The sequence below is a fragment of the Plectropomus leopardus genome, chromosome 2, assembly GCF_026936395.1.
Source record: "Plectropomus leopardus strain MGB_pleo_1.0 chromosome 2, ASM2693639v1, whole genome shotgun sequence".
Classification (NCBI taxonomy): domain Eukaryota; kingdom Metazoa; phylum Chordata; class Actinopteri; order Perciformes; family Serranidae; genus Plectropomus; species Plectropomus leopardus.
Genome location: NC_142177.1, coordinates 1,748,034 through 1,775,065, shown reverse-complemented (window position 1 = coordinate 1,775,065; position 27,032 = coordinate 1,748,034). Strand labels below are relative to the sequence as shown.

General features: G+C 38.6%; 1 protein-coding gene across 5 annotated transcripts in view; it reads left to right on the top strand.

Moving 5' to 3' along the window:
- Positions 1-27,032, top strand: part of epha8 (eph receptor A8) — a 159,019-nt gene that overhangs the window by 75,251 nt on the left and 56,736 nt on the right. For all 5 annotated transcript variants that reach the window (XM_088082708.1, XM_088082712.1, XM_088082706.1 and 2 more), the window contains exons 5-6: positions 1,551-1,700; positions 9,321-9,636. In XM_088082708.1, the coding sequence (XP_087938834.1) occupies positions 1,551-1,700; positions 9,321-9,636 (466 nt within the window). The remainder of the gene's footprint in view (positions 1-1,550; positions 1,701-9,320; positions 9,637-27,032) is intronic.

Genomic DNA, 27,032 nt, shown 5'->3' with positions numbered 1-27,032 from the left:
TGAAAATGTGAAGACAAAGCTGTAAAATAGAGCTGTTAATTGCAATCATGTAACTCATATTCTGTAGAGTATATTGTACGCTTTGTAAAATCACAATCTGAAATGAAGTATATTTAAACTCTTACACAATTCAAAGACTAAGTGGCCTTTAAACATAATTATGAAAGCACATTTTTTTTCTCTCAGGGACTTTTGTGACATTTGGGTAATTTGACATACTGCTCACTTTAATATGTGAAAAGAGCACTGGTCCCAAATAATCTGTGTCTGTGTCTGGTAGATATGGGCCGTGCATGCTAAGTTTATACTACTAACACTTTATCAAAGCACTGTAGTTTGTATACTTGGCACACATACTTACAACCATAAAAAAAATAATAATAATAAAGAAATGAGAACCCGTAGCTGCACTTAGACTGGGTGGCAAGTTCATTTTAATCATAGACTTTAAAAAATAATGGACGTAGCCATGTCAACCATTGGTTTGTGGACTCATATTTGAAGCCTTGACTTTAGCATTTTGGTCTTTGCCATTATTTATCTATGAGTACAACCAAACACTGAACAGGACTAAAACATTTCATTGACCTTTCATGAAGTGAAAACTCACAGCGACACTATGACTTACTTTCTTTGAATCTGGCGTGACACCATGGTTATGTTACCTTACCAACATCGTTGCCATGGTAACTAGTTGTCAACAAAAAGCACCTACCTGTCAGTCAAAGCGGGCTTAGGCTGAATTATGCATAACTTTTATCCTTAATGATATTTAAACAGGTGAGCTGTATTAAAACGTACACCTGTACAGTTGTCATGAACAGCAAAACTTTGCCCTAGAAGCTAATAATGTTTTCCCTGCTGTAAACATATTTTTTCTGTAAAGTTGAGCATTTTAACATAGAGGTATATGGGGATTTAATCTGTTTTGGAGCCAGCCTCAAGTGGCCATCAGAGGAACTGCAGTTTTTGGCACTTCAGTGTTGACATCACTTTTTAGCCCTGGATGTTGCTGCTCAGTTTCACTGACCAAATGTTGACCTGAAAGTGTCAGTCCTTCTTGGTTGCTTTAACACTTGTTTGTATATTGGGTGTACTAAGAATAAATTGGGTAATACCAGCCAGTCATATGATACCCCTGCTTTTGATTTCAGTGCAACATTGTGCCTCTATGGGGCGTGGTTCAGTGGATAGATGTTTTTTTTCTATACCTAACTATCCATGCCCTTGTTGCCTAATACTAAGCATGTGCTTTTGTTGACCTCCTGGCATTGGTTGCCATTTGCTTTTGTTGCCTGAACATAACCACATGCTTTTGTAGCATTATCCCAACATGTGCTTTTGTTGAAATCCAGCGTTGGTGGCGGCATCCCAGAACATAAACAGCAGATGCAGGATACCTAGAGTGTGATATGTAGAAATGGAAGTCCACTGAGAAAGGGGGGATATGTGAGAACTTGGGATGAGAACATGTTGGTAATATTGTATTACTCATTTTGTAACTCAAAAAACACACATACAATACTCATGGTACATTGTTTCTCCTACAGGAAACCTTCAACCTGTACTATTATGAGTCTGACAGAGCAGTGGGCTCGGCTGTACGGGAGAACCAGTTCATCAAGATTGACACCATCGCTGCTGACGAGAGCTTCACAGGGGTGGACCTGGGAGTCCGCAGACTTAAACTCAACACTGAGGTATGAGCAACAACACTAAACAACAGCACGAATACTGATTGATACAACAGGTAAATGTCAGCCCACGCTCTTTGAAGCAATAGCTCAATTTGGATTCTAAGTTTATTCCCATTCTCAGCACGTACACCTCTGCAGGAGTTCAAGACAAGTTGGAAACATCCACAGCTCCAGAGAGCCTCTTCCAGCCTTGTGACTCGCTGTGTTGAGCTCGATTCTGCAGATCTGTAACAGAAAGCAAACAGCAGGGCTCAGTTCAGTATCATGGGAAATATTTTGATATTGATAACAGCTTCAAATTTGATACAGAATAGTGGAGCTTCACCTTTATTGATACCTTACATTGTTACAAATATAAAGATATGAAGGAGAGGATTATTGATTTGGCACTGTCTTTATTTTTGCTACAAATTAATTTTGAGTAAGTTAGAGGAAACAAAAAAAACTTCTGTTAGGTTGTGGTTCTGTTGGCTCAGGGGCTTTACTGTTGACTCTAATCTCTTCCACTTTTTGTTCCTGCTGTGGCACCAGCATTTCAACCTGTTCTCATTTCATTTTCATCAAATATAGATGCTTTGTCATGCCCTTGGGCATATTCTATCCATGCCAAAGGCACCCTTTAGCATTAGAATTCCTGGGCTTTCAACTTACTCTAATGGAAACCCATCCCCAGCTGAGAGCAACTTACTTAGTATAAAGAACGAGAAAGTCTGCACAGGGTGGGAGGAAGGTGAAACAATTAAACAAAACAAGACTTTCATTCAATAATCAAATCAAATTGCGAATATGGTCATATTTGGAATAATAGAGGAAAATTGGTGTGCATGTAGCCATAGCCATTGTTGTTGTAAGCTGATTTTATATAATTTAGGTACAGTCATTGTGCACATGCTCATGTGACATAATTACATCATATTGCTTTACAATACCAACATTACCAACATACTTATTTGAACCCAAAACACAATCTTTTCTTCAAAACGTAACCTAGATGTTCTGTTGCCTTTACCTAACTGTGAGTGATTCACAACGTTAACAGGTTACAATGTGTTTCAGCTGTGTGTCACAAAGAGATGCAAGAGGTTGCCCTATTATCAGATGCCAAGGGGGCGTGGCAGGTCGTCATCTGACCTGATGATGAGAATGGGTTGAATGAACATTCTGACATTGCTACAAATATTGTCAAGTACACTGCCTCACAGTGGCTACTGTCTTCAGTAGTTCACCTGTTGAACATTTAACATGTTCTTGTCCCACATGCTCACATGTTGGTGCTTTGCAGTGGACTTCTACTTCTATATATTTCACTCGGGGTATCCTTTTGCATCTGCTATTTATGTTCTGGGATAAAAGTTACCATAATGACAACACAAGCACATGGTGGGATTAAGCAACATGTGGTTATGTTTAGGCAACACAAGCACATGGCAATCAACATCAAGACATCAACATATGCACATGCTGGCATGGATGGTAAGGATTAGGTCAGGGAGGCACATGTTTCAGAAAAAAACATAACGTTAGGCTGGGAAGCGAACACTGGTATTCTTGCCATATGGCGTCCCACAATCTCCTTACATTATGTCATTACTGCAGCATTTCAACATGACACCCTTCTGCCAAGTTTCATGCACACGCAGCAGGTTCCGTCCAGCCATGTTCTCAAGTGATGCTATGTGTATGAGTATCATGCGCATGCGGCGGGTGCTGTCTGGCTGTCTGTTGGCATATAATAAAACTGCAACTGGCATGTCCGGCCACATTCTCACCTGATGCCATTCAGTGGAGATTTTATGCCAAAAGCACTGTCAAAGCGGCAGTATTTTTCAAGTTCAGAATGAGAATCTGGTTTAGGTATAAAACTGTGTGAGTGTTTTACTGAATGAATTCTGAATAGGCAGAGAAATATTTTACTGCCACTAAAAGGAAAAAATAAAGCACTATGCCAAATGTATTCTTTGTTGTAGCTGCAGAACTTTTGTAGAACTGAAATGTTTTTAAATCACCATGCTTTTGTTTTCTGACTAAAGCTTATATGTATAAGGATGATGAGTCTATGATTCTATGATTCTATGATTATTTTTTCCCACTGTCAACAGAAAGGAGAAAGAACAAAAACAATGTGGTAGCCTGTCTATAAATGCTTTCTGACTTCCCGACCCTGTCTGCAGCTCTCAACCATCTAAAATGGCTACAAGGCTTCATTTTTGAAAAAAATCACTCAATAATTTCCTTAAACAGCTTGGTACTGTTGGTTTTGGCAGGCTTTTGCTCAAAAGGGGAAGAAAAACCGCGCTTTAGGGTGCATTACAGCAGCAGATGATCCATATTTGGTGTTCTGCTTGATGGTCAAGACAGCAGGACAGTTAATGTGTGATTGAGTCAAAATAAACTAAAGTGCGTGTTCATGGTAATGAGGGTGTTATCCAGTGTAATTGTGTGGATCACTGATGTGTTTTTAATAGTTCTGGACAACAGCGTAGCTCTATGGCACAGAGAAGGAAGATATATCAGGTTCCTTTTAGTTGGTTTTTAACTTTTCATGGGATTTGTCGGCAGTTCTAGGAACACAGAATATCACCAATCTCTTCCTTCAAAGCTGAATGTTTTTTAAAGTTGAATTAAGTTTTGTCTCTCTTGCTGACACACACAGACACCATGAAATATGGGAAAGTAATTTAGTTCATAAGAGGTTGTTGTGTTGGATCAAATTTGGTGAACATAATGTGAAACTGGACTCATTCCCCAAATGCTGTTGTGCTCTTTAAGCTTTCAAAACCCACACACACTCCAAAAAAGACTTTTCATTTGTTGAGCTGAACCTGAAAAGAGATGCAGAGTAGTGTGCAGGTTTTCTGGCTCAAACCTACATAGCTAAACTGGTGTTTAATACCCATTGGTAAATTAACAGCAACAGAGTTGCAATTCTAATTTTATCCCTTAGTTTTTCTGTTTGCATTTTTTTGTATCTTATTAATCCCCTAAGGGGAAATTCAATTTATTCACTCTTTTGTCATTTACATGTTGCATGCAGTTCACAGAGGCCTGCAATACACACACATACACAAACAGGACCAATAACAGCCCATTATCATTCCAAAGTCATCAAATACTGCCACTTTTGCAGTGATTTCAGCGTAAGACCCCAATGCCAAAAGCCACCTTTTGCAACTGTATGATATACACTGGGTGGCGTCAGCTGAGAACGCAGCTGGACAGTACAGTAAGTAAGTCGGTAAGGAGCATGAAGGTCCCTGAAATGTGTGAGAAAGGGGTGGTGGATGGGTCCAATAAAGCCTGGACAAGGAGTCCCGTGTTTGTTTCCCGTCTAAATGTGATGGGGTTTTTTTCTACACCTCACCATCTGCCCTTTTTGCCTAAACCTAACCATTTTTGCCTTTGGTGTATAATCCTAAGCACGTGCTTTTGCTGACATCCCGGCGTCGGTAGCTGCATCCTGGAACATCAACAGCAGACACAGAGGCATACCTAGAGTATAATATATAGGGGTGGAAATCTACTGACAAAGCAGCAATATGTGACGACTTGCATTAAATATAGAGATATTGGAGCGAGGGGGCTGCCCATGGACAGGCACCCCAAGCAATTAGGAATTTTGTGTAACTCAGCACTGCCCAGGAGCTAAACAGGCACCTCTTCATCTACCAGTTCAAACCCTGGACTGGCGACCCTTCCGTTCCCAAGCCAAGTCCCTATGGGCTGAGCTGCTGCCATCCAAATCAACACAGAAAATCCTGACCCAACCTAAAACCAAACACACAGTTTCAGCTGAAGATGTTCACACATAACCACGTCTCTTTCACACAACGGCATTCTGATAGAAAACCTACATATTAAACACTAGGGATGATGATTTTCAACAGTTTACTTTAATTATTATCATGCAACATATTTATCAATCTCCTGTGTTATCAATAAATAATATGATTATATTTTTTATCTTGAATGCTGACATTAACCTCTTCTTACCTTGCACATATTTTATAATTTGATTTGACATTCTTTTCTCCTCTGCTCCCTGCAAATAGATGATAGTCCTCACAGTTCACATAGGAACAAAAAAAAACTCTCAAGATTTAATTTAGTTTCTGACATATTATAAATTCACCTGTGTTGCATTGTTACTAGTAAATAGACATTAATATTCTTTTGCTTGATGACAGTGTGCGCCTTGAACTGAAAAACTTGAGCACACAGTGCAGGGAAGGAAAGTGGCTGAGGCAACTTAATTGACAACTGTTGATTGTGATTATACAACGTGCTTATTTTTGGAAATCAAATCAGACAGAAACATAAAAATCCCAACAATAGCCCAAAAAAGATTTGCTACACTCATAATTACATAATTACTATTTAATAAGCACACAGTGTTGATGTATCAGGAGCTTGATGAGTCAAAATCTTTGCAACTAAATGAGCACTAGTGATGCTGTTTCAGCATGTGGCGACTGCTCCTAACAAGACATTAAGACACACTTGAAGTGCACTCTCTGTATATCAGTACGCTCCTCCTGTTTACATTTAGGAGACATAAAAAATCCTGTGAAGTGTGACCAGCAGTATTCTGGTGTCAAAGTAAACATCACCAGAGACCGACTGTTTCTTTGCTGACTGCCACTTGTGGACTCTCATTAGAGAGGACTGGGAACAAGACAGACCTCGGAGTCTCAACAGATCTCACCTCAGCACCACTGTGGTGATACATTCAGAGGCCTTTCACAAGTATTTAACAGGATAGGTCAACCAAAAATGAAAATTCAGTCATTATGTACTCACTTTCATGCCGATGGAAAATTTAGGTGTATGTGTAAGTTTTATAGTCACTGCTGGAGGTTTACAGGGAAAAGGCATTGCACTCATCTCCCAAACAACAAATGGTGACCAGAATTCAAACGTTAAAAAAAATACATAACAAAACCACAAAATGTCTCCATTCTGCTCATCTGAAGTTATTCAAATGTTGAAGCCCTCAGTGTAGAGTTTAAAAAAAATGTCACTTGTGCCATGTTTCTATCCTTGTCTAAGCCTGGAGCTCCTAGTGTGGGAGCCACGTTCATGTAGTCCTTAGTGATTTGTTACACTACTATGTTTTTTCCCTCTACATCCCCCAAAAATTTGTAATTGTGTCCTTTCCCCTCAAAATTCTGACTTTGCATGTATGCCTCTGTGTGAATGTCAGAAGAAACTCTCGTTAGTGCCGCTAAGGTTAGATAGTTTGCAAAGGATTTTTTTTTTTTACAGGGGGTGCTCTGTTGCCTGTGACCACTATTTTCCAAAGGATCTGTCTGAATCACAGCTACAGCTGTCCTCTGCCGCCACAGAGGGCTCACCCTTTGCAGGATGTATTTCATGGAGCTTCACTTTGTCATGCTGTTGGTCATAGCAGGTGTTTCAGGAGGTTTGAGGTTGTGTTTTTTGCAGTGGAAATATTCTTAGTACCACATGCACACACTTTACCTTTGACAATAGTGTTCTTGTCATCTTTCCTATCAACAAAAGTAATAGTAGTGAGAATCATATTCTGCTGATGAATGTACTCTTTTCTGTCTTCCGAGCTTGCTGCTTTGTGAAGTGTATGCACAGCATGACGATTATCAAAAATAATTTGGGGATGTGACTGAACAACACGTTCTCATCCTGAATCGTCACATGCTGCTTTCCAGTGGACTTCCACGTCTACATATTTTACTCTAGCTATCCCTCTGCTTCAGCTGCCGACATTCCAGGTTGCAGCTACCGTGAAAAAGCACATGGCAACCAGCACTGGTAAGTTAAAAAAAGCACATGCTGACATGGAGGATTTAGTTTAAAAGAGGCACATGGTCAGGTGCAGAAAAAAACATCACATTCAGATAGGAAGTGAACACCGGACTCCTGTATGAAATTCTGAGGTTTGTTGGGATTTGTTCCAACTGTGTTCTCAACTGATACCAACTTTTCACATATCATGCTGCCATGGCAGGTGCCATCTGGCCACATTCTAAGCTTACAACATCCAGCAGTGTGTCATGCAGAGGTAAAAGGTGGCTTTTGGCCTCAGGATCTCACGCTCAAAGCATTGGGATTAAATGTTGGATTTTTAATTAGCAGGGGGTTGACATCAAAAGTATGGTTGTTCCAGCTGTGTTTTGGAGTGTAACTGTAATATTATTATAGGAATAATGTTATTTAATCAGTTACACTTTTCATTAATGGCGAAGTATTACTGTAACTTGTTTGTCATACTAGTATGGCATTACTGCCCAACAGTGGAGACAGCCACACCATTTCCTACTCTTATTTATGTGCCTTTTGGATGTTAATAGTTCTTGCTGCCTGTAAAAAAAAATATGTCCTTATATTTTCATATGCTTCCACAACAAACTTTTAAAATAATGTTTGGAATCAGTTCCTGTGTGTTAACAAGATAATCAGCTGTGATATGAAATGAAAAACAAGCACATAAAAATGTAAAAACATCCATGTTTCCAGGTTGTTGTTGGAAGTGAAGTGGTTGATTAATGACTGCTGCCAACAAACAACAGCAAACAGCAGTCCAGAGATCAAATTAAAGCTGCGCTGTTTGTTCAGGAAGCACTACAGCGACCACTGTTTGAGCCTTTGGTATGAAAAAGTGAGAGAACTTTCCAAACTCTCTGAAGTTGTTTAAGTAAGTTAGCAAAACACACAAACGTTTCATAAAAGTACATTTTTTATTTAATTGACACTAATTCTCAAGTGCAGTTGCCTTGAGCATCAGGGCAGTGATTCTCATTTTGTATAATGAGCAAGGACATTGCCTTTGTAAACAACAACAACAACAACAATAATAATAATAATAATAATAATAATAATAATAATAACTTTATTTATATAGCACCTTTAAAAATAGTTCACAAAAAGCTTTGACAAACGAGGCAAAGCAGAAGCAAATAACAAAGAGAAACAATTAAAAAACAAAAATAACAACAACAACCCAAATCAATAACAGTAAATTCTGTAAAAAAAAAAACATTAGCTGTTAACACAAAATAATGATAAAAGAAATGAACACAATCAAGGCAGAACAAAAGGAGAAACAATTAAAAGATAAATACAGACTAAAAAAGATTAAAATTAAAACAAACAAATTAAAATTCAAATGGACAATATCATATATATATATATATATATATATATATATATATATATATATATATACCAGGCCCCCCCATCAATCATCACCTTACTATGACTAATCTGGTACATAAACACAGTTATCAAGATGTTTTACATAAAACTTTTACATAAAGCGTTTGTTGCCTAAACCTACCATGTGCTTTTGTTGATGTCCTGGCGATGGTAGCGGCGTCGCGGAATGTCAACAGCAGACTTAGGGGAATGCTTAGAGCGTAAATTGTAGATGCGAAAGTCCACTGACAAAACGGCGATATGTGATGACTTGGGATGAGAGTGTGTTTAAGGTTCGCAACCCCCATATTGGAAACGCACTGACTTAGACAAACACACTCATATTAATGACATATGATACTTTATATCTATAGTTAAACACAGGTGACACAGTTACAGTCTCATAATGACCTAAATGACCTAAATTGTGAAATCCTTCTGTTCTTCTCCCAGGTGCGAGGCGTGGGCCCTCTGAGCAGACGAGGCTTCTACCTGGCCTTCCAGGACATCGGTGCCTGCATCGCCCTCACCTCTGTGCGGGTGTACTACAAACGCTGCGTGGGTGTGAGCCGGAACCTGGCCGTGTTCACTGACGTGGTGACGGGGGCAGACTCGTCCTCTCTGGTGGAGGTCAGGGGTCAATGTGTGGATCACGCAGAGGAGAGGGACACGCCTAAGATGTACTGCAGTGCTGAGGGCGAGTGGCTGGTACCCATCGGGAGGTGTGTGTGCTCCGCTGGATTTGAGGAACACAGAGACTCCTGTGTGGGTGAGTTGACTCGGCGCACTTTAATGCCTGACATGTTTGGTGCAGTTACTGGTGAGCACTGTCACTCTAATTGATGCTGGACATGGAACCACACCAACATAAGCAAACTCTGCTGTGGTTTGTTTCTAGTGAGAATGCAAAGAAGACCAATCACAGGACTGCAGATAGTACATGTGATTTAACTTGAATTTTGACCCTTGAAACCTCAATTGACAGCAGTTTTGTTATACAGACTTCAGATGCTGTTTAGAAATATTTAAAGCTTTAAAAATGTAAGCAAAGTGGTTTGATTTCTTTAAAAAACAGGGAAAAACATGCAGTCCACAACTTGTCATGAAATGTCATGCAAACTGCAAAAAAAAATGTGTAAAAAGGTGAAAAGAAAAAAAAGTCATTCACTAGAGAAAAATATCAACAAAACACTGTATATAATTATTATTTAAAATTGGTAAAAACATAATTTTTTGTATCATTTCTATTCATTATTTCTATTTTATTTTATGGTATTTTATTATATTTTGTCAGTTCATATCCTGTTGTTGTCTTGTTACTTTCCTTTCTTTCTTTCTTTCTTTCTTTCTTTCTTTCTTTCCTTCTTTCTTTTTTCCCTTCTTTCTTTTTTGTTTCTAATTTCAGGCAATATTCTTCTTCAAATTTTTTTTAAGATAATTGTTTTGGCATTTTAGCCTTTATAGGACAGAATGGTAGTGTGAAAGGGGGAGAGAGAGAGAGGGGAAGACATGCAGCAAAGGGCTGTAAGCCGGGATCAAACCCACAGCCACTCCAGCAAGGACATTGCCTTTATACATGGGGCACCTGCTCTATCCACTGAGCCACCAGATGCCCCATCCTTGCTAATTTTTGGGTCATTTCTTGTTAAGCTGCTCATTGCCTTCTTCCCATGCTTTTGAAAGAAATCAAGCCAATTTGCTCAGGTTTCAAAGGGTTAAAGAAGAAAAGAAATTAATGTTGAACACTGAATTAGGATGGAGAGATGAGGGTAACACTGGTCTGAGTCACACAGCACAGACTGTGGGTATAAGCCTGCTATTTCCAACACGTTTTTACTTTCAAATACGGCAGCTTGCTTCAGATTCCCACACTTCAAACTACGGCGCTCCTGGCCCCTCTCTAGGGCCAGTGTTGGACTCTCAGGGACAGCGTGTCATCTTCTCGGGAAACATACTGTTCAGCTTATTACATACAAAGTGTCTTTTCAAAAATAAACTTACAGGAAATGTAGGGTTCTTCACCAAAAATGCTTTAGGTTTCAGTAACAAAGCTACTTGAGGTGAAGGAAAAGATCATGAGTGTTGAACTAAGTATGTTTATTATGTTATTTAACTCCCTTGTTATCCTTGGGCTTAACTTGACCCCATCTAATGTTTAACGTCTCTGTGTAAATGGTAAACACATGTACACGTGGCATGTGGACGTGCCCAGTGCCGTCTGGCCGCCCGGACGGGTTGGTCGCGGAAGGTGGCTGTTGGCGTCAGGCTGGTATGCTGAAAGCTCTCTGACAGAGCGGTGCTATTTGACGAGTTTGCATTGAGGATGGGCTGAAAAAGTCATATTTATGGTGTGAAAAGTAGACGACCTTTTAAAATCTCACAGCAGAATAAGAAGATTTAGAAACACAAAAATAACATTGCAAAATACTAAAAGTAGGCCAGGACTTAACTCACAGTCTACAGCTGTCCTGTCAGAAAAAGTGAAAGTCCTCCAAAAAGAATAAAAAAAATAAAAACTGAAGACTGTGTATATTATCTGACAATGCTCAGATTAATGTTTAGCCTAAAGTATCACTGACAGAAAACGCAGATGCTATTGACAAAAATAAATAAACAAATAAATAAATAAAAGGGGCCATTGTAGCTCATGGGACCAATTAGGTTTTTTTGTATCTGTTCAGAGAGTTGTGCATATCCCAATCATTGGTTTTCATTAAACTCCTCCTTAAGATGCAGTCATATAACAAAAAACAAACAAATTTACAACATTTTGGTAACAAATGTCCTGACAGGCATATTAGTTTGATTTTTTTTTCAAAAACATGAGGGGAAGGCAACACGCAACTTAACAACACGTGACCTAAAAAATAGCAAAACATTAGTAAAAAATTACAAGAAAATTGCCTAAAAATAACCCCCAAAAAGTAAAATACAAAACAAGACAATGACTTGACAAAGAAAACACATTTTTTTTCTGTAATTTAATCTGAAATACATAATTATAATGATTATGAATATAGTTCTCTTCTCCCTTTAAAACTATTTTTTTTTGATCATTTTCTTATTTACCTTTCACTAATTTCTTGAAATTCGTGAGAAATTTCTTGCCAAGTTGCTTATTGCCTTTTCCCCATGTTTCTGAGGGTTATATACTTGTGAAAGGCATCTGAACACAGCACAAGAAAACTGATGTGGAACCAAGTTTCAAAGGGTTAAAGTTGACACCTCTTGGTTCATATGTAATAGTCATGGACAAAGACTTACCGGTCCAGAAGTTGAGGGCAGTAATGATTCAATCTTTGCTTTGGTCCAAGATCAATATTTTCTGCTCGGTATGCTGGAAAAAAATTGTTCCTTTCAGTTCGATTGGTGCATTTTTGATCAGCTCTACTCCTCTCTCTCCTAGTTAGAAAATCATTTTCTCAACAAAATCATCTAAGCATCAGAGCTGGCCATTTATTTAAGTGTGTGAAGGTTTCCTCTGAGCTCAGAGTATCTGCAGAAATGTAAGGTTGTCACCTTTTTAGTGAATCAAAAAGTCTGTTTGAAGTCCTCGCTGTGGACCCTGTAAAAAGTTCAAGGTCTGGTCAGAAGCTCTTCTGAGGTCTAACACTTTTGTGGAGTAGGTAAATAGTGTGTGTGTGTGTGTGTGTGTGTGTGTGTGTGTGTGTGTGTGTGTGTGTGTGTGTGTGTGTGTGCTTGTGCCTGTGTATGTGGGTGGGTACCAGAGCTGAAGTTTGTGCTCATTCAGCTGCCGATGATGAATAATCAGTGAGACGTTTGAGACGCAAAGGCTCTTGATCCACTCTTGTTTTCCTTTTGTGAAAACACAGTCTGTTTGTTTTTGTCTTTTTTGATTTTTCATGGGGTTTTGATAGGTTGACCTCGTGCAGAGACCTGTGCATATTTTGGGTTGCCATGGGTTACAGTAATTAAAACCTATTAATCACAGAGCGATGGATAATTAAACGCTAAAAGCAGTTTGTCAGCTCAACGAGCCGAAGGAGACACGCAACACCAGTTTGCTTGCAACCCTCCTCCTCCTCCACTCAACACCTATACTGAAACACACACACTTTCTCTCTCTCTCTCACACACACACACACACACACAAATCTGTGATGTGTTTTACCACTCTGAGGCCAGTGGCAAACACTCTCTCGGTTCAACACAGTGAGAGCTTCTTGTCAAAATGTGTTTAAAAGCATTGTGTGTGTGTGTGTGTGTGTGTGTGTGTGTCCGGTTCAGAGGAACACTTACAGACTTTCTATAATTAGTTGCAGCCAATTAGCATCAGCAGAGCAATGCAAAACAGAGCCCCTAAAGAAAGCCGAGAAAAATCCCCTCCGGTCGCATTTTGTTTATGGAACTGATTTCATCCACATTTCAGTTCTGATTTGAATGTAACACACTGATGTAAGTTATCTGAGGTTATACAGATAGGATCTTTAAAGGGAAAAAAAGCATAAAAGCTCCTGAAAATAGAAATAATTTGCTTTATGATAATCCTTCGCTGGAGGTGATGCTTTTACCCCGTACTTTATTTACCATTACATTACGGCGGCTGGAGCAGAAAGTAATTTGCAGAGGAAGAGGGAGTAAAAAAAAAAGGAAGTGCTCTTCAATATATCCTCTGCTGACGTCGTGTCTCTTCTGGCACCAAACTGGGTCGTCGTGCTAATTCACCCTCGCCAAAGCCAGCCACAGTCACGCACACACGAGACCAGACAAGACACAGAGAGGAGGGGAGGGCACGAGATGGTGAAAGGAAGACGGCTTAAGTGGTGAAGGCTTGTATGTGTGTGTGTGGAGTGTGTGTGTGTGTGTATGTGCGTTCGTGCGTGTGCCTGTGTGTGCGGATAGAGGGGGGAGAAAATCAGACATGAATGTGCATGAATATGTGTGTGTATATGAGCGTGCTTAAGTGGTTCTCCCCTGACAAAGGTGCAGAGCTTTGGCTGAGAGCACGACATGGTGTGTGTGTGTGTGTGTGTGTGTGTGTGTGTGTGTGTGTGTGTGTGTGTGTGTGTGTGTGTGTGTGTGTGTGTGTGTGAGCACAGGGTTGCGTGACATGCCGTTAAAAGTGTCACAAGGAAGGAAGCAATGAAAGAGAAAGGAAAAAAAGAGAGGAGGATAGAGGGAGAGACTCTGGTGGAGTGGTTGACTGGGCCCCTCGTCCACTTGAATTTACATCAAAACACTGAGTCCGTGTGTGTGTGTGCATACATGTGTGCAGGTGTGTACTGTATGTGTGTGTGTGTGTGTGTGTGTGTGTGTGTGTGTGTGTGTGTGTGCCTGTGTGTCTGTGTGTACACATGCCTCCCGGTGCCAGTGAAGAATGGACTAAAGTGCCCCATACAGTGAGAGCGATCGAGGACACACTGATATGAGACACACACACTTAGGCTGGTCACATCTACTCACCTCAGCCGGCCCACCCAAGCCTGACACACACAGAGGAGAGAGGGTTGGGTGCGTCCTCACACGTGTGGGTTAGTTCCCTTCTCTGCTCAGTCAGTGGACCACAGCCACTCCTCCTGCTCTGAGCTGCACTCTGCCTCTCCTGTTTTAACTTGATTTATGGTGGAGTTTGTGGGAAATAACATAATCCAGCATCCAGAACAGAAATTCATACACTTACTGCAACAATTACATTGAAACATCTGGAGTCATTCCTACATTGTCCCCCTCAAGTCTTATAGAAGGCTATCCCACATATACTCTGGCTCAGCTCCTCATTGAAGCTATGTGATGTTTACACCCAACACTCCATGCTTTGAATGCTCGACCACTCTGATAAATAGAAATATTTAGATATATAGTTTACCAGAATATAAAGTCCCTAAAATCTCAGTTTCATAGTTTAACTCTTTGGTGGACATCAGCTTTCTTGTGTTGTGTTCAGATGATTTTACAAGCATTGAAATCGCCCAAATGTAAGCAAATTAGCTTGATTTCTTTCTAGAAAAAATGGGAAATGGGCAATAAGAAACTTTGCAAGAAATGTTCAGCAAATTGCAAGAAATAATGGGAAAAGTGAAAGGAAATCAACTGAAAATTAACTACAAAGAGAGATAAAGAAAACATTTGAACATTCTGAAAAACTAGGGTTAAAAAAAACAAGAAAATTGTTTTTATGATTATTAGAATTATGTATTTAAAATTAAGATACAGAAAAAAAGTCTTATTATTATTGTCATTTCTTTTTAGAGTTTCAGCACTTTTCTTGTAGGTCATGTCCTATTTTATTTATTATTCTTATTCTTCCTATTATTATTATTATTATTGTTATTATTATTATTTTTTTTAACTTTAAGGTTATTTTTTGCAGGCTTAACTTATTATTTATGTTTTGCTAACTGTTGAGGCATTTCTTGTAAGTTGCTTATTGCCTTCTTTCCATGTTTTAAAGTTAAATTAAGGCTGTTTGCTCCAATTTCAAGGGGTTAAATATTTCTCTGAAACATTATAATTTACATCAAACAAGCAACAATCAAAATTAAACTTCTGAAAAGAAAAGTCCTTGGTTGTTATTTATTTAAATTGTTTTTTTTAAAAAAAAAAAAAAAAAAGGCAGATCATCATACGGTAGCTTTTAAGTGACAGTGGCCTAGGAACATCAACAAACAGCCTGTCATCTGCCATCTCATTTAATTTAAATATTGCTTATATATAGATTTTATTTCAAACTTGCAAAGTTAAATAGAAAAAATAAAAATATAAGTAAGAAAACAACATCAAAATCTCCAACACACATGTTTAGAAAACAACAAAAGTATTTCATGTCTGAAAAGGAGTAGGAGGAAATAAATCCTCATCAAAGTCAACCCCTTTTTAAAATTTTATTTTTACAAAGATAAATGATCCATTGTCTGCCCCAGTATTCACCAATGCACACCTTGATCAAAACAAACAAAAATTAAACATTCAGGTCAAAACACGTTGTGTATACATATATATGTATATATATATATATATGTATGTATACACAACAGGTTTACATTTGTTAAATGTTGTACATGTTTTCATTTCCATGCCACAGCTGTCCCATAACTTAACAATGATATTTTTTTATTAGGCCCCACTAAATGTTTCTTGAACAAACAAATTCCTCTCAAATCATGTAAACTTTCTTACATTTGAAACAACCTTAGGATATTATTAGGTAGTAGATAATTTGTAGCTCTATACATGATTTAAACCGTTTTGAAAGAAATCAGATGTTGGAATTTAACCCATTTACGTCATTATGCTATATTTAGTATGTTAAGTAAAAGTCCTATAGATATTTTTCTTTTAGAGATATAAATGTGAAATTTTCTGTGTTAAGAAGCAAGACATGGCTACACATGTTAACATCAAAGTGTTCAATATCTGAAATTTATCATGCCCTAATTGACAGACAAAGTTGAAAGACGAAAAAAAAGTCACAAAAATAACTTCAGCACTAATTTTATATACTTAATATTACACATACACTGGAACAAATAACACATTTTTGAAATTAAAGTTGTTCTGAGTACAATGGTTCCAAAAATGTGATATACAGTAGGTCCTTATAGTTTTTGAGATACAGCCATCTCTGTAAAATACTATTTTTAGTATTTATTGCAGTTAAAACAGATTTTCCAATGTGTTGTTGGGGAGAAATTATGAGGAATATGGTTCTATGACTGTGGGTTCCCATGTATTCCTTTGGGGTTTATTACCCCATTAGAATACATAGGAACTACTGACCTTTGTTTGAAAACGCATCCAAAACAATAGGTTAGGAGTATCATATCTTAATATTTTTTCATACTCACATTGTCCAGACTCTTATAATACAGATTTAAGAAGAAAAAGGATAATCCATTAATGATGATTCAGTGTGACATTGTGCACGGTATAGAGGCATTTTATATCGTATTTCTGCGATATAACGAGATTATACTATTTTGGGGTTTTATATGGGAATTAAATATCTGTTTGACTCAGTCTTCCACCCCTACTTAATATCACTCACACACAAACACACATACACACACACACACACACACACACACACACACACACACACACACACACACACGTGCAAACACACAAAGAATGAAACCCAAAGTCAGATGCTTGTTGGTCTTTGAAATGCAGCGGCAGGTGCAGCATCAGCTGTTAACATGTTAATCAGCTTAAAAACTGAATCTTTTTTGAAAATTTGTCTAACTACAGTATCTTACAGCACCTCTCTGCATGTGCCTCTCATCAAGACTCACAGAGTCCAACAGAACTGGAACAAGTCGGATATGTATGCTGCATTTCAAAGACCAAAGATGTTTGTCAACAAGCGTCTGACTTTGGGTTTCATTTATGTTTGTGTGTTTGAGAAAGAGTGAGTGAGTCATATTAAGTAGGGGTGGAAGACTGAGAGTCTAAACATATTTTATTCCCATTTAAAACTCCACTTAAAACCCCCATAGAAATACATTATAAAATGCCACTATACTGTGCACAATGTCAAATTGGAGCAAGAAAAATCAATTAATTATCATTTTTCTTTTTAAATCTGTATTATTAGAGTCTGGACAATGTGTGTATGAAAAATTAGTAAGATCTGATACGCCTAACCTATTGTTTTGGGTGTGTTTTCATGGAAAATCAAAAAACGAGAAACCCCTTGTAACTTAGGAAAAACAAGCGCTGTAGCCTCATACTTTGTCAAATTTGAAAAATTCCAACTGATATGTTTTTAGGTCAGCTTGTACTTTAAATGCTTTGAAGGACATTTTGAAATTCCACTCAGGACATTAATGGGCTAAGTACTTTTAGCCTAATTGGTGCACTGACATACAGTGCATGACATTTCCAATCGAGCCCTGCACTTTAAACCAGTGAACAAACCCCAGGTAAAACATAAAAACAAACATACAAAAAAAAAAAAAAAACATGTTCATGTGAGACACAATCAGTCAGGAGAAGAAGCTTATGGAGAAAATTGATTTTCAGAGCCATCATTCACATAAAGATGACAGCTCATCAAATTGTCACTTTGCTTTGAAAGTTAAAATAAAATTGTATCATTTAAATTATTTCATAATGATAAATAATCATATGAGTGAACAACTGATATTAATGCATGCATTGATTCCTTATTCTAATTTTGAAATAAATACATGACTGTAGATGTACCCACGGTCTTTACCAATAGGTATTTTTTCGCCATATAATCTTCAATTTAATAAGTGAAACAGGGCAGCATTGGGATATATCTTGGAATAGAAGTCATTGTGTAAGGAATATTTTGATGAAACTGGTTGAAGTCATCTTACTGTACAGGCTTTTTTCTCTCCCATGGTGCTACAGCGGCCTGTCTGATATTTCCACGTTTATCATCACAGATTATTATGGCCTTCGGATTAGTTTGGTTCTTTTGTTAAGATAAAATAATGAGCAGAGCAAATAAGGAGATTTAGGCACTTGTTATGTCAGTTAGAACCAACTGTCCAGTTTTCTTTTTAATGCCTGAAAGATTTATCTCACAATATTTTCACTATAGTATTTTTCTTTGCTTTTTTTAATTCAGTTTACTGTCATTTCATTGTTAGCATCATGTTGAGGCTCTGCAACAGACCCAAAATTATCTCATCAATAATAAGAATATTTGTCTGATATGGATATATGTCATGAAATGGCAAAAAAATGCAATTTAAACATGCAAAGAACAACTGTAACAGTCAACTATGGACGTTATAGTTTCCTTGGAAACATTCATTAAGGATCAAAGATAAGATATCAACGAAAACATTTCTGGCAACATCATTTTTAGATCATATCCACAATCCACTGATCTGAGACTGCAGGGAAGCTCCTGTCGCTCTCTTTTAGCCATAAAATGATGCATGTGGTCAAACTCAGTGTGTGTGAGTGTGTTCATATGTGCTATCCTGGCAGGTGTTGTAATTTGTCACTTCTTATACTAAAGCAGATGACATTACAGGCTCTCCCAGTCACTGAGGGGTTGTGGGATTGTTCCGAGCCTCTCTGACTCTGCTGCAAGCAAACTCTCCTCCCTGTTAGCTGTTAGTCATAGAGGAGAGAAGGAAAAGGGTAGAAAGGAAAATAAAAAGCAGCATGAATAAACGGAGAGGTGTGAAACAAAAAATGAAAAAAAAAAAAAAAACAGAGACAGAGATTACGAAACAAAGTCAAATGAGAGATGTCAGGCATCACAAGAGAAAAGGTGTGACACTCCGACACATAATGTGATCCTTATCTGTCAACGCAGCACCGTGGAGAAATATCAGAGGGAGACAGCAGCAGGCGACGAGGAGGATTTAATATTCCTATATTATATATTTATTTCTTCACACACATAAATATACACACACACACAGGAGCTGAGGGCTTTGTCCTTTCTATGGTCTGTCAGCACCTCTGTCCTCTCTGCTGCCACTCCTCCTCACTTTTGGTGTTTTCTACTTCAAACATATGATGATGTAGACACACACACGTACACTGTAAAGCCCTCTGAGGCAAACCATGTTTTGTGATAATGGGCTATATAAATAAAACTGACTTGACTTGACTTGACACACACACACACACACACATACACAAGTCATTGACAGTCCAGGGACAGAGCTGTGATGGCCATCTGTGACAGGGTGATGTCCCCATTGGCCCTGAAGCCCGTCAGGTCTCTCCAGGTGAAAACAGCTGACACTCAGCTGTGGAGTAGAGCTTGGACCAGTAGAATGGCTTCCATATTTGTTTGTTTCTTTATTTATTTATTCACTTTTATCAAAAACTAGATAAAGATCTCATTTAATGGAAATTTTGGAATGACTTTTACTGCACAGTTTATTCAATCTATTTTGCTGTTGGGTGTCTGTAAATTAAAATGTGAATTTTAAAATAGCTAACCCAAAACATCTCAACCAACCATCAATAAGTCCTTCAATTAAAAAAATAATCCAGAACCATTTCAATAAACAAATGATTGTTGTCATATTCAAAAATGTGGTTGGATTGGCTGCATTTATTTGTTTTCTGTAACTAGAAATGTGAAAATTTAAAATGGGGCTGTTGATCACATGTAAGCATCACCAGCCCTCTAGGACATTTTGTTTTATAGACTAATTAAATAATAATTTTTAAAAAAAATAGAAAGACTTAGCCATAAAACAATGTAAACAGGTTAAATGTTCTAAAATGATTATTTCTTCCATGTGAAATGATGTATAGAAGTTAGAATTTAAAGCAACATAACTCAAAATTTATATTTATGTTTTATAATTTTTTTTGTGATTTGGTGCCCCTACCATTTAACATTGGTACACTACAAATTGCATCTGCAAAATGCAAATCCTTCATACTGTCCTGATGTCAGCCAGTGATCTGCTTTTACTGTTGAGGAGACAGCAACAACAATAACACATTCTCATTCTGAATCATCACATATCCTGTGTCTACATATTATGCTTCAGGTATCCTTCTGCATTTCCTGTATGTGCACAAAAGCACATGATGACCAACGTCAGTATGTCAGCAAAAGCACATCCTTAAGATTAGGCAACAGAGACATTGATAGCTAGAAATATGCAAAAGAGGCACATGGTAAAAAAAAAAAAAAACAACACATTCACACAGGAAGCAAACATCCAACTCATCACACAGTTCCGCTCTGTCAGTGACCTTCTGTGTCTACTTATCGTGTGTTAGGTATCCTTCTGTGTCAACTGTTTATGGATGCTGTTACCGTCAAAAAATACGCATGGTGGGACGAATCAGCACCGTCCTTATGTTTAGACAACAGCACATGGCAACGCATGTGCACCATCACCATGGTTACATTTAAGCGACAAAGTCATGGATGGTTAGGTTTAGGCAAAAGAGACACATGGTAAGGTGTAGAAAAAAGCCCAAAAACATCACATCCACAGGGGAAGCAAACTCGCCCGCCCTATAAACACACTTGCTCTCCTTATATTAGCCTCCGTCGTTACCAGCATCATTGCTATCTGACGCTGTACTTCAGCATTTCAGAACCTCAGGAATTGAACCTAAAAATAACATAAAACTATGTTGTAAGTGTATTTTTTAAAAGAGACTGCATGTATTTAATGACTAGAAATGGTACATTTCCTGTGAATATGGAAGTTAATTTTGAAAGCACACTTAGCCTGTCATAGTCTGAAGCATAGGGCCACTGAACAAGGGTCAGTATTGGGAGTGAGAACATGTTGGTTAAATAGTTGGATATTAAGAGCTGAGAGCAGGTGATAGAAGATGTCACTCCGATTTCATGTAAGAAAAATGAGTGTCAGCTCTAACACTGTGAAGCATCATAAAACTTCCTGTACAGACTGCTGTATTCATAACTCATGTCATTTCAGTTACAGAGTTTATAGTGAAAATTAGATAATAAATCGAATTGTCTGGCATGTACTGAGCACTGTGTAGCTGTTTCGTCTTCTATCCCAATCTCACTATGATTTCCTCCAGGCTGCAAAGTTCCTAATGAAGATGCAGTTAAGTGATTTGGGGAACAGATGATGGTGAGAACTTCATTATTCCCCGGCTCACGACCACTTGAGTGGAACACGATATTCATAATTGCTGTCAGAATCAACTTGTGTCGGCCTGCTATCAAGAACGTATGAGGAGCTTAAATTGAAGCGGTCTTCTGAGAGGGAGAGACGGGGGAATACGAAGTGATCAAATTAGTTCCATCCTCCTGGCGGTTTGTAAACAACTGCTGATCAACAACATTGTTACTGTTCGGAGGCAAATGACACAGAGGAGCCAGAACACACCCACACTCACAGCCTCAGGGCAGGAAAGCTGCCTGGTGTGAGCACACACACACACACACACACACACACACACACACACACACACACACGACTTTACATCCAGTGATAGCAACTCACAAGACTGACCTCTTACACCATCTCACCAAATACTTGTTTCAGCATCATTTGAACTTGAGAAGGGTGGTCATTTTCCTCTTTACGGAAAATTTGGCACCATTTCTGATAGTTATGATACCATCAGAGATGTGGGAAAGCCTTTACATCATTATGACTAAATCTGGCAGGAAAATAAACACAGCAATCTGATGATCAGACAGCCTCAGTACCTTTTTTTTTTTTTTACTTTTTTTTTCTGAGGATCACACAAAATGTATTTGGAAAACAAAACAAAACTGTAAAATTGTTAGCCAAACTGCTGGTAGTAAACATCTATTTCAAGCATCCAAAGTTTTAGTTTCTAAGTGATTTAGATCAATGCTTCCAAATCATCAGACCAGAAACTGGAGCTGTGCTACAAAATATTTGCGATCAAAGAAACAATATAATGGCCAAAAAAATGAAAAAAATATATATAATTATAGGCTATTTTTACTATATTTAACTTCAGCATGCTAAACTAAAATAATTTATGTAATGTTAGTATATGTTATAATTAGTTAAAGTGCGACTCTCCAAACCTATTTGCTGAAAAGTATGTTTTTGAAACAGCAAATATGTTTTTGAGGGAACTGTCATGCAGAGCATTAGCTTCAGTACTGTATTAACATAATAAAGAAATATTGTGAATTAGCATACCAGGCAAGTCGCAAAAATGTTCAAAATGTCCTGCGTGTATGAGCAAAATGTTCACTGACAACATCTCATTTGTTTTCCACCAAAATAGGCGGTCTTGAAATACACTATCCACTCATATTTACTACAGCATTATTATTTAATCATTAGCTTTTCCAACAATATTTAACTAAAATCACAATCTTTCCTGATCCTTATCCAAAGTACCTTTGTTTCCTAAACCACAAAAGACAGGAGTCTGGACATGAAATGTGTTTCATTAACTTAAAGAAACATCTCTGAAAACCAAGGACATTAAATACTGATGCTTTGCCCCTCTGTGTCTCCTAGTGACACACTGGGCACCAGTTAACGTCGCTTTGTGACACACAGCTGAGACAAATTGGGCATCATTCACAAACATTGCGTAAGCACAAATCTGTGCTTCAACCTTGCGAAGAAGGGGTTTAGGAGAAATCCTGAAATGAATACATCTTACCTGATGGTATTTCTTACCTGAATTTTTCCATACGCTGCAAACAAATTTAGAACTGCCTCAGACCATGTGCACGAGCAAATGATAAGGGCCTGCTGTCTTAAAAAATGTAAACACACACAATTTAACTAAATGCAGACCATATTAAAGCCACATTAATTTAAAGAAAGGCTTTAATAGACTCAATCATTTCATCCTCATCAATTATTTACATAATTGAAATAATCTACAATAAAAGCTGAGTGTCCCAGTCCTACCATACAGGGGAGTATATGACAATTAAATCTATTAAATCTATCTATTAAATTTTATTATCAGGGGAAAAAATTGGATCTACCTCCAAGCAGGTGCTAATATATCATATTTATACAACAGTTAGTTCCGACCAAGCAATTTGATTGGTCAAGTGGCATTCCATGAGTGCTGATGTAGGAGTACAACATCACTGGGACTGTTAACTTTTAACTCTGCATGTATCACTCACTGAGTGAAAGTGGGATATGTTTATAGTACGGTGTAAGCATAGGTTCAAACAGCTAGTTGGCGCTGTTCACGTAGCTGTCAGTTGGTCAGGTTGAGGGAGGAGAGAAGAGAGAGAGAGAGAGCGTGGAGAAGGGGGGCGAGCAAGAAAGGATGGGAATTTTGAAGTGTGTCTTGAGCTGACTGTGCGTGCATTGGAGTTACTAAAAGTTATGAGGAAAACCCAAAGGGGGGCAGCTGTGACGGATGGGTTTTGGTAAATCGCCATTCACTGGGAGTAAACCAGCTGTTACAGATGTTATAAGGATGTGCAGTGAGGCAGGGACACACTCGTCTGACACTATCCACAGCCTGAGAGGCATCGATACACACACGCTGTCTGATACGACATAACGGAGATCACAACAGTGAGCGGACACGCACTGCAGAGATGATCTGTCTGATCAAACTAACTCATCTAAATCTCACAAAGTGTCTGTTAACAGACTCTGATTTCACTGAAAACACAGAGATAAATGTTCATGATACTCAGCAGCTGCTCTGTGCATAACATGGAGACCGAGCTAACACAGATTAGCAAGCAGCGTGCAGGAAAATGTTTAACATACTTGATGACAGTGACGAATGGTTTATCAGCTGTTTCTGACTTCCGTTACATTCACAGACGCTCACTATCAGCCTGACACTGGTGTGTGTGACCTTAATACGTGTGCAGAAACAACTTCACCAGCCCCTCGGTAACACACCTCTGGACAAACAGATTTCATTGTATAGAGAAATGGGGGAAGTATGCTGATTGCAGACAGTAAACGTCATGATTTAGGTTAGAATAAGTATATTTGTTCTGTAGCCTGACATGAAGTACATATGTCATGAGAGTGATTGCCGTATGTGAATGGCCAAACGTTACATTAAAACTCTTGGTCTCATGACGAACGCAAATTGTGATCTCCTGGAAAGTCCTCTTTCTTTGATCAATACACCTCCCCTCTCTCCTGCCATTTGAGGACTTTTTCATTTTTCACATCAGTAGGCAACTTTTAATTATAGATATCACAAAACGATATTTTCAAAATGTCTATAAAGCACAATTGCTAGATGACTGTATTTCCATTGGGGGACTTCAGTCACGATAGATCGAAAACATTAGCAGCTTTATTTCTATTGCAGCCACCACACTAGTTGTTATTATTTACAATCCAAGGCCACATAGGCGTGTTATAGAGCCATAATGGAATGACAAGCCTCTTATACGTGGGAGCGGATAAGGGATTTCTGGGAGGTGATAGTCCACAATTTCACAGAGGAATTGTGGATTCAGAGTTATGTAATGCAATGACATCTCCTGTAGCTCCTGCTGCATCATGAGGGAGCCAGTCCCTACTGACAAGCACATAGCCATAGCACCATGTGACCTAGAAAAGACAAAAAAGTGTTTCCATTGTGGTTGTCTGAAAAAAAAAAAAAAGTCTAATTGAAATACCACCTCATGTGAGCGTAAAAACGTTATTGCAATAAATGGGATTTTTTTTAAACTGACATTTCCATTGGGTATATTTTATATTCATAATCTCAATTTGCGCAATTTGAGGGTTAATGGAGACCCGTCTAGTTGCTCTTAGCATCAAGTACCACTGCAGATGGGTTTACATGGGAGTTAGTCACAAGCTGTGCGTTTCATAAAAATGCTACAGGGTAGCATTGGCATTGATATCATGCACCAAAGGGCTTGAAAAAGCATCAGTGTTGACAACGCGGGAATAAGAGGCTGTCTCTGATCATAATCCAGGTATGATTATATTGTCAGGTAATTCTAAATTTAATGTGTACAAATATGTTAGCTACAAATTAAGAGCGAACAAAAGCTCCCGCCTGAAATGAAATTTGACTGTGGAAATGCAATAGTCAGGCTGAATGATTGAATGAAGTAGGCAAAAAATGGCAGTTTAATCTGATTACCAGGCTAACTAGCTTGCTAACATGAAACATGATAGACAAACACTCACAGATGTCATTTGGGTATAGCTGTGTGCTGGGATTTGGGAAGATGAATAGCGTTATAATGTCCAAGCATTTCAGCTACTGTACTTAGAGCGTAACCTTTATTTCCATGGCTGCCAGTGGAAGTTGACCCTGTCTGGCTGGGTTATTGGCATGTTCCCAGATATTTAGCAATTTTGTTCAATACAATGTTATCATGAGCGATAGAATCATGACCAGAACTACAAAACTTCAACCCAAGTTGTAATTAGCTGGAATCATCTTTTAATAGATCAGACAAACACAGTACTGTGAGTGGCAGGGCATTACAAGTGGTTAATTGAAACATCTCAATAAGCTAAATTAGGATATTCAGCTCCATAATAACACTGGGTGGTAATAATGTTCACACTGTACACAAACACACACACACACACACACACACACAAACACACATCATGCAGCTCTCACCACAGAACGATGTCAGCCATACTAATGTGGCTAAACAAAAACTTTACAAAAGCACAAAACAACAGCTATCACAGCTGCCGCGGCCTCAAGCTGTGCAGGGGGAAACGACGCATTGGGAGCATGTGTGTTTATGCGCAAATGTGTGTGTGTGTGTGTGTGTGTGTGTGTGTGTGTGCGTGTGTGCATGTGCGCACATGCGTGTGTGTGTGTCGGAATGTGTGAGTCTCATTAAACGTGTAAGCAGTGTACATCTGTTTGTTAGAGTGTGAGAGCATCAGTGCTGAGGGATTTGTTGTTGACGTGCCAAGACTCATTAGTCTTTTTGTGTGTCTGGTTAGTCCTCATTGGTAGATGATCGAGGATTCTGATTGGTCAGAGTGGAGAGGGGGATTGAAGAGGGGGAGAGGAGGAGAGGAGAAGAAAGCCGGGAGGAGCTGAAAGGAGGAAGAAGGAGAAGACCACAAAAGTGCGAAGGAATTTAAAAAAGGAAAGGAAAGGAAGGAAGGTTAAAAAAAGTGCAGAGGACATGAGAAAGGGGTTAGAATAGAGAGAAAAGACAATGAGGAAATGATGAGAGGAAAGAGAAGAAGTGAGGAAAGGACAGCAAGGGAGAAAGGGATGAGGAGATGAAGGGACTTCAATAGAGGGGAAGATAGGTGAGGAGGAAGGGATGGGAGGAAGTACAGAGACAGGTAGGAGAGGAGAAAAGGACAAAGAAGAGGAGTGCAGAGGCAGAAATGATTATAGGGAGGAGAAAATGAAGGAGTGGATTGGAGAAAAGTAGAAAGGAAAAGAGGAGAAAATGGGGAAGGGCAAGAGAAGAGAGGAAAAGAAACAGTGGATGAGAAGAGACGGTATTATTAAACATTTTAATGCTGTTAAGCCATCATAACAGTGTGTATGTGTGTGTGTGTGTGTGTGTGTGTGTGTGTGTGTGTGCGTGTGTGTGCGTGTGAGCGAGAGGGAGAGCGAGCGATAACAGAATGAATCATATCTCAGCCAGACACAGCACCGTTGTGTCACTCAAACTTCCCTCCAATCTTTGTTGTGATTGGCCAGAGCTCTATCTCCACAGCAGGTGCAAAGGGCTACACATCAGTACACAAAGCAACTTTGCCGACACATACACACTCTCTCACACACACACACACACACACACAGGCATACCCATGTTAC